The sequence below is a fragment of the Oncorhynchus mykiss genome, chromosome 1 (genome assembly GCF_057628025.1).
Source record: "Oncorhynchus mykiss isolate SJ-2025 chromosome 1, ASM5762802v1, whole genome shotgun sequence".
Classification (NCBI taxonomy): Eukaryota; Metazoa; Chordata; class Actinopteri; order Salmoniformes; family Salmonidae; genus Oncorhynchus; species Oncorhynchus mykiss.
In genome coordinates, this window is record NC_143022.1 from 25,455,395 (window position 1) to 25,464,459 (window position 9,065).

At 41.1% G+C, this 9,065-nt stretch overlaps 1 protein-coding gene across 1 annotated transcript; it reads right to left on the reverse strand.

Moving 5' to 3' along the window:
- Positions 1-1,856: 1,856 nt before the first annotated feature.
- On the reverse strand, positions 1,857-9,034 carry cfap263 (cilia and flagella associated protein 263). Its single transcript, XM_021593038.3, has 8 exons — positions 8,318-9,034; positions 8,051-8,189; positions 7,011-7,172; positions 4,495-4,650; positions 4,063-4,299; positions 2,557-2,664; positions 2,267-2,422; positions 1,857-1,999 (listed from the first exon to the last, which is right to left on the reverse strand). Exons 1-8 carry the CDS (start codon positions 8,446-8,448, stop codon positions 1,922-1,924), a joined length of 1,167 nt encoding a protein of 388 aa, XP_021448713.2. The 5' UTR covers positions 8,449-9,034; the 3' UTR covers positions 1,857-1,921.
- Positions 9,035-9,065: the final 31 nt, after the last annotated feature.

The window sequence follows — 9,065 nt, forward strand, 5'->3', positions numbered from 1 at the left end:
GTGAAGTCCATAAGTTAGGGCCTAATGAATTTATTTCAATTGATTGATTTTCTTATGTGAACTGTAACTCAGTAAAATGTTACATGTTGCGTTTTTATATTTTTGTTCAGGATAGTTTCCTTATTTTTTAAGATATCAATGCCAAAAGTAACATGGTTCATCATGGTAATGTCTCTGATGACCCTAAAATAAAGGTTCAAGTTAATAGGCCATTGTGAAGTGGATTTACAAAGGATTGAAAAGAACACATAAAATCAGATTTCTGGATTTATCAATAACTCCGCCATATCTTATTAACCAATCCCTTAGCTTTTCTCAAATAAAGCAAAGAGATGTACCATGGGCCTACGAATTTGGTGTTATTTGGACATAGTTCATGAGAAGAAGATTTCTAAGATGGAGGAAAATCTATCCTGATGGGTTCTCGAGCCAAATTTGTTCAGCATGAGGAAAGATGCCCACATTCAAAGTTAAGGCCAATCAGTGCCATTCATTTTGACCAAGTTACTTATTGCCTCTAGTTTCTGTGTGTCAAATTAGAAAAAAAGTTGCCAATCTATGTATAAGTTATTTGACCAAGTCAAGGAATGTTTTAAAATCTAAGAATAACAATAGTTTTCACAACTTTGCTGTGAACCCCTAATGATGGTTTTGGAGGTCTCTCGGATCAACAATCATCACCAAAAGTCCATGGTTTACTAAACTGTTGCATAGCCTTTACTTTGATGAAATAGCAGAAAATGATATTAAACTGCAAGTAGAAAAAGTAGTGTCATACTTTTGTTAATGAAACAGAGTTTTAAAAGTAAAACGTTATGTGTGCCAGCTAAAGCTCTTGTCTGACTGAGAAAATTGTCCACAACAATTGTGAACTATTCCAACTTAATGGCTGGGATATTTCCCAGGTACAACTTTTTTTTGACCCCTCCCAAGTTTTCTGAGCAAAAAAAAAAAAAGTTGTATTTTTATTGTTGGACAAAAGACTAAAAACACCAGCAAATTAGCTCTAAGTGATTTTAATTTTTGAAATCTATTCCATAGTATTCCCACACATAATAGAGAGATGTATGTGATTGTGTACAAATGTAAGAAAGATTTGAAATTATGTTTTAGTTATATCTGTTTGGGCTTCTTGCGGTCAATTTGCAAATTATTTGTAATTATGTTCCGGCCCCTTGACCATTCGCTCAATAAAAAATTGTTTGCAGCTTAATCTAGTTGATCCCTGTATTATACTGTGTGTAACTGTTAAACCTTTTGTGTTTCAGGAGATCCAGGCCAAGAAGTATAGGCCATTACATTTTGTAGATTAATGGTTTGCAAAATAGTGGTACAGTCTGGGGACATTTAGTAAGATGGCTGCCAGGGCCAAATCTGCAGTGGCGCCACATCTAAATATTTTAAGGGTATCAAAGGCTACCATAGTGTTACCATTGGCAACCATTTTGTAAGATGGCCTCCACAGCCCCCAGGGGCCTAATCTGTGGTGGCTCCATATCTAGATCTTTTCAGAGACCATAAATCTAGGGTCTATGACAAATTTGGTGCCTTTACCTCAAAGCAGTCCTTCTGAATTGTAAAATGTTGTTAGTTGGGGGCCATTTAAAAAAATGGCTGCCACACCCCCCAGAGGTCAAATCTGGGGTGGCTCCATATTGAAATCTTTTCAGGGTACATATTTTGTGTTTTTATCAAAAATTAGCTATCAGCTTAACCACCCTACTACAAGCGATAAGTTCAATTGTGACTTAAAACATGATTGTTCAACCATTCTACAAATGTTCCATATACTGAAAGTTAAAAACAGCTACTTTATAAGGGCATATCTCCGCTAGTTTACAAAAGAGACTGGTGGATTTTTGACTGCTTTGGATGATTGAATATTTGCAGAGAATAGATTTATTAGGAAGCATGTGCGGATTCACCAGGCTGTGACTGGTCCTGCTCCTGCAGCTTCCTTCAGCTTGTTCCAGGTCTTGGTGTGTGTCTTCAGAGCCATCTGTATGGATGGCATGGAAATCAGGAACTTTCTGGTTCTATAATGATAATTTCAGAACTGCATGTCCCTTACCCAACATGATAACATTACTTAAAAAGGGTACCTATGTAAGGACTTCGTAACATTTACGAATTCATAAGCAGAACAGAAACCAATTGCAAAACAACATGAACATATTATTATCAATGTGTTATGAAGTATGTACTTACCTTCTGTAGGTACCCTTCGTAAGTAAAGTTATATCTAACCTACAACTTTGACTCTCACCTCAGATATCTCAACTTTTCGCTCCCAGGCTCGGACACTCTGCTCGAGCTGGCTATGGGAGGCCTTAGCTGTGATGTATTGCAGCACTTGGGGAACACGGAAATCTGCCAGCTGGCCTCGCAGCTTCCTGTTAAGAGTCTCTGCCTTGGCTCGCTCCTGCCCAAGAAGGACACAAAGAGGGGGATATTTATTAGCCTACCCACCAGCAGTGTTGCAAACATAGCTGAATAGTTGGCTACAAAAATCGTATGATTTTGGTTAAAAACTAAACAGGTGAATGTTAAATTGACCTCTTCTGCCTGCAGTGTCTCCTCCTCGATCTTCACCAGCATCTCCTTACGGGAGGTGATGTCACTACTAAGCAGCTTTGACTCACATGTCATGCTCTGCAGCTTCTTCTACAATGGGAAAAAACAACACATTTCCTTATCAAAGTCCCAAACCCCCACGTATGTACTAACACAACAAAGGTCAAGTACCTTAGTTGGGCCTGGGTGATGAAAATAAGCCTAGAGTTTTATCAGTTTATCTCAAGGGATCTACCTCTCAAGTTCAGATTCCCCAACCAGGAATATATAATTCCGCTCTCCTGAACCTGATCACACCCCTGCACAAGAAAAGAGATGTACAGTGGGGCAAAAAAGTATTTGTGGTGTGTTTGGGATCATTGTCATGCTGAAAGACCCAGCCACGTTTCATCTTCAATGCCCTTGCTGATGGAAGGAGGTATTCACTCAAAACCTCACGATACATGGCCCCATTCATTATTTCCTTTACACGGATCAGTCGTCCTGGTCCCTTTGCAGAAAAACAGCCCCAAAGCATGATGTTTCCACCCCCATGCTTCACAGTAGGTATGGTGTTCTTTGGATGCAACTCAACAATCTTTGTCCTCCAAACACAACGAGTTGAGTTTTTACCAAAAAGTTATATTTTGGTTTCATCTGACCATATGGCATTTTCCCAATCTTCTTCTGGATCATCCAAATGCTCTCTAGCAAACTTCAGACGGGCCTGGACATGTACTGGCTTAAGCAGGGGGACACGTCTGGCACTGCAGGATTTGAGTCCCTGGTGGCGTAGTGTGTTACTGATGGTAGGCTTTGTTACTTTGGTCCCAGCTCTCTGCAGGTCATTCACTAGGTCCCCCTGTGTGGTTCTGGGATTTTTGCTCACCGTTCTTGTGATTATTTTGCCCCCACGGGGTGAGATCTTGCGTGGAGCCCCAGATCGAGGGAGATTATCAGTGGTCTTGTATGTCTTCCATCTCCTAATAATTGCTCCCACAGTTTATCTATTCAAACCAAGCTGCTTACCTATTGCAGATTCAGTCTTCCCAGCCTGGTGCAGGTCTACAATTTTGTTTCTGGTGTCCTTTGACAGCTCTTTGGTCTTGGCCATAGTGGAGTTTGGAGTGTGACTGTTTGAGGTTGTGGACAGGTGTCTTTTATACTGATAACAAGTTCAAACAGATGCCATTAATACAGGTAACGAGTGGAGGACAGAGGAGCCTCTTAATGAAGTTACAGGTCTGTGAGAGCCAGAAATCTTGCTTGTTTGTAGGTGACCAAATACTTATTTTCCACCATAATTTGCAAATAAATTCATAAAAAATCCTACAATGTGATTTTCTGGATTTATTTTCTCCATTTTGTCTGTCATAGTTGAAGTGTACCTATGATGAAAATTACAGGCCTCTCTCATTTTTTTAAGTGGGAGAACTTGCACAATTGGTGGCTGACTAAATACTTTTTTCCCCCACTGTACATACAATAGTGTTTGAATAGGAATCAAACCTTGTAGGAGTTGAGAACCTGTAGGGTGTTTCCTGCCAGGAGTTTTAGGCGCAGAAGGTCCTGGTTTCTTTCATCAATGCGTTCAAGATACTGGCTGTTCTCGATCTTCAGCTGCTGGAAATCCACCTCGTGCAGGGCTTCACCCATTTCCTCTTTCTGTCGTAGCTGTAACTGCAACTTCCTCTTCTGCACATGGAGAGCTGCATTCTTCAACCGCAACTTCTCAACCAGTGTGTCCTGTAGGATGATGTAAAAGTAGCAGCAGGATGAGACAAATAGGTGATGACGTCAGAGAAACAGGGCAGCAGTCGGTAACAGTGAATGCTGATATTGAAGCTTGCATTACTTCCAAGATTTGTAATAAAAGTCAGGAACCAAATGTGATTTAAGAACTCTGACCTGACCACCCTGCCTGACATGCAGCTTGCTTACCTTTGCTCTCATCCTGTCCTCAAAATAACGAATGACCTTCTCTGCACCCATCATGACACCTCTCTTCTCCCTCAACACCTTAGCGACATCACGGTCAAACTCATAACTTGCTTTCTTGACCTCCACAAGTTGAATATCTGCTTCCTCCAAGGTTGCCTAATATGGGGAAGGGCCCAGAAATGATTGGTTATCAAGCTTTTAATACAATGTACAGTACCAGTCAAAGGTTTGGACACACCTACTCATTCAAGGGTTTTTCTTTATTTTTTTACAATTTTCTACATTGTAGAATAATAGTGAAGACATCAAAACTATGAAATAAAACATATGGAATCATGTAGTAAACAAAAAAGTGTTAAGCAAACCAAAATATAATTTATGTTGAAGATTCTTCAAAGTAGCCACCTTTTGCCTTGAGGACAGCTTTGCACACTCTTGGCATTCTCTCAACCAGCTTCACTGGGAATGCTTTTCCAACAGTCTTGAAGGAGTTCCCACATATGCTGAGCATTTGTTGGCAGCTTTTCACTCTGCAGTCCAACTCATCCCAAACTATCTCAATTTGGTTGAGGTCGGGTGATTGTGGATGCCAGTGTAACAGTATAATTTTAGACCGTCCCCTCGCCCATACCCGGGCGCGAACTAGGGACCTTCTGCACACATCAACAGTCACCCTCAAAGCATCGTTACCCATCGCGCCACAAAAGCCGCGGCCCTTGCAGAGCAAGGGGAACTACTACTTCAAGGTCTCAGAGCAAGTGACGTCACTGATTGAAACGCTATTTAGCGCCCACGCTAACTAAGCTAGCCGTTTCACATCTGTTACACCAGGTCATCTTATGCAGCACTCCATCACTCTCCTTCTTGGTCAAATAGCCCTTACACATCCTGGAGGTGTGCTGGGTCATTGTTCTGTTGAAAAATAAATTATAGTCACACTTAGCGCAAACCAGATGGGATGGTGTATCGATGCAGAATGCTGTGGTAACCATGCTGGTTAAGTGTGCCTTGAATTCTAAATAAATCACTGACAGTGTCACCAGCAAAGCACCATCACACCACCTCATCCATGCTTCACGTGGGAACCACACATGCAGAGATCATGCGTTCACTTACTCTGCGTTTCACAAAGTCACGCCGGTTGAAACCAAAATCCTCAAATTAGGACTCATCAGACCAAAGGACAGATTTCCACCGGTCTATTGTCCATTGCTCGTGTTTCTTGGCCCAAGCATGTCTCTTTGCTGCAATTTCTGAGGCTTGTAACTCAAAGGAACTTCTGCAGCAGCGGTAACTCTTGAGAATTCCTTTCCTGTGGCGGTCCTCATGAGAGCCAGTTTCATCATAGTGCTTGATGGTTTTTGAGACTGCACTTGAAGAAACTGTGATGGAAATGTTATACATGTGCTTTTCTAATAACCAATTTCTGTGTTCATGCAAGTGAGTGATTGAACGAATCCTCATTTATCAGTATCTGCAATTTTGCAGTATGCCCAGACCTTGTTTTGAGAACAAAAGATATCTCAGTTTCAAGTTCTCAGCTTAGAGAGAAGAAGCCTCGTGAAGTATTGGTCTGTCACATGTTATGAACCAGTATTGGTAGGTCACATGAATGAAAAACGGTAATGCTGAATGGATTATGCAAATAAATTATGCAAATAAATAAATCATGCAAATATAACTTGTCTGTATATAGCTGTATATAAGACAACTGCTGGGACTGCCGCAGCAGAGCTCCTAACAGACATTCACTATGACGCATCGGGTTTGTTGGAACCTCTCCAGCGCTCTGATAATAAACAATGATTCATTTATGATTGCCTTTGAGTGTCCCTGTGTAAGAATTTCCACAACAAAACTTTCAAAGTTCTTGAAATTTTCCGGATTTATTGACCTTCATGTCTTAAAGTAATGATGGACTGTCGTTTCTCTTTGTTTATTCGAGCTGTTCTTGCCATAATATAGACTAGGTATCCTACCAAATAAGGCTATCTTCTGTATACCACCCCTACCTTGTCACAACACAACTGATTGGCTCAAATGCATAAAGAAGGAAAGAAATTCCACAAATTAACTTTTGACAAGGCACACCTGTTAATTGAAATGCATTCCAGGTGACTACCTCACAAAGCTGGTTGAGAGAATGCCAAGAGTGTGCAAAACTGTCATCAAGGCAAAAGGTGGCTACTTTGAAGAATCTCAAATATTAAATATTTTTGGATTTGTTTTAAAAAAATGGGTTACTACATGATTCCATGTGTTATTTTATAGTTTGATGTCTTCACTGTTATTCTACAATGTAGAAAATAGTAAAAAATAAAGACAAATCCTGGAATGAGTAGGTGTGTCTAAACTTTTGACTGGTACTGTAATAATGCCAGAAATCTGAATGGGTTTCAGTGCATCTTAACTACATAGACCACAACTAAACCAAATCACAGATTCCTCTGCAGGTTACACAGATCCAGAATAGTCTTTCTCTATCCATTCTCTCTCTGTTTGTATATTGTGTTTACCTTATAGTTGTGGAGCACTCTTTCTGAGCTCTCCTTCAGTTTCTCCAGGTCCTCCTTGGTTTCATCTAACTCTCGCTGTGCCACGTCACACTTTTGCTCCAATGTCAGACGTTGTAACTGCTCCAGAGCCGTTGTCCGTGTTTTCATCTTTCTCCCACGGCCCTAAAGCCACAGAAATACAAGCATTCAAACATGCAGTAAAAACCCTTATTTTTCTATGGTAATAACACACACACTTTGTATTTCCCACCCAAGCCTTAGACAACCATCTCCTCATTGGTTTATAGAAGCAGGTACCCACGTGCCATCTCCTCATTGGTTATACCCACGTGGGTGATTGAAAGACGAACTTTGTTGCTGGTTGTCGTGGTAATACAATAGAAGTTTAGATGCGATCACCATATAAGTTCAAAGATGAAAAAGCCTGGAAGGAGGAGAGATGACTAGAAACGATTCAGTTGGCCGTTTATGTGTGGATTAATTTGTCGGAGTAGAGGACCTTGTGCAGTTCAGGTAAAATAACAACTCAGAGTTTATATCCCAGGACAAATTAGCTAGCAACAGCAAGCTAGCTAAATAGGACAAATTTGCTAGCAAGTGCAAGCTATTGCCATACATGTTTAATGCTTTTCGACCTGTCCCCAAATTAATATCATTGGTTCAGAATTTGTTTTGATATTTTAACCTGCATGTCGTGATCGCGTTTGGTGTAGGGGGACAAAATACATTTATGCACGATAGTGCACGCGCGCAGCCGGTTTGGGATCCTGTTAGCCCTTGGTGACGCAGACGCTCGTTGGCGCGCACGAGTAGTGCGGATGGAATATTTGAATAACATGGATTTCTAAATTTATTTTTGCGACGCTCGCGCACGCGACGTGTCCGGTCTGGTCAGCATGTTAAACCTACGAGGTTATAGTGGACGACGAGACTATGGTGCATGAGTCAATCACAAGAGGTCAAAGAACATATAGGGTAGGGAAATCCATTTCATTCAACACATTACGTTTGTGGAAGTTGTGCAAGATGCTTTCTCATACCCCTCCAATCTCCAACTGTGATGCTGCAGCTGCCCCCAGAGAATCTGATAAAGGCTGAGGAACCAAGTCCCTGGGGTCCAAGCGGCTTATATACCGCTCATACATATCAGTTTCTGCCCGTAGCACCGCATTGGAGCGTCTGGAAAAAGAGGCAGTGAGGGACAAGGCCTTTTGTTTTTTTGCGGCCACAAATTGCTACTCTATGTAGCAAATCTATGAGTTAAGACAAGAGTTAAGAAGTGTTGAAACTGAAAAATATCTTTATACCTGAGTTCTTTGACGAGTTCAACGAGATGTCGCTTATCTGCTTCAGAAACATCTTGAACCGTCTCTGCCATGGTTGCTAAGGTAAACAAACAGGTGGGAAGGCGGTTGCTGCGTCTGCTCAGACCAGCCATGGACGGATAGAGTTCTAAATTACGTGACTAGCACACGTAAAATCTGAAAATTTATAAAAGGAAATTGTTGCAGATTTTAGAAAATCTGTGCCAATTGGATGGAAACCAAGTATATAAATATATATATATAGTAGATATGTTTCCATCCAATCAGCGATCGATTTTCATGCAAATATTCTCAACTCTGCATAAAGAAAACACACGTATTTTCCCACCAGTGGTGTTTCCACTAAACAGATTTGTTGCAGATTAAAGTAAGTGCATGATGGGGTAGTGCACATAAAACAATTTCGCTAAAGTTTTAATGTACAGACAAAAAAAACAGGCAGGGAGCAGGTCTCGAACCCTCGACCTTCGAGCCCGAGGTCCGGCGCGCTATCGACTGTGCCGCAGGTTCGATTTCCGCGCATATAAACCCAGGGTCGTTACAATATGTTCAACTCTACGGTTAGTTTTGTCACAAAAACTGTTGCGTTAAATAGTATACTGCCTACTCGGGTTTCGGCAGATGGCTGAAACCAACAGTTTGCAGATGCAGTGCGGGTTGGCTAGTCTGCATGATAAGATTATTATGGATAACAGCGATAATATTTGAGTTTGTCAAACGGCAGTCAAGC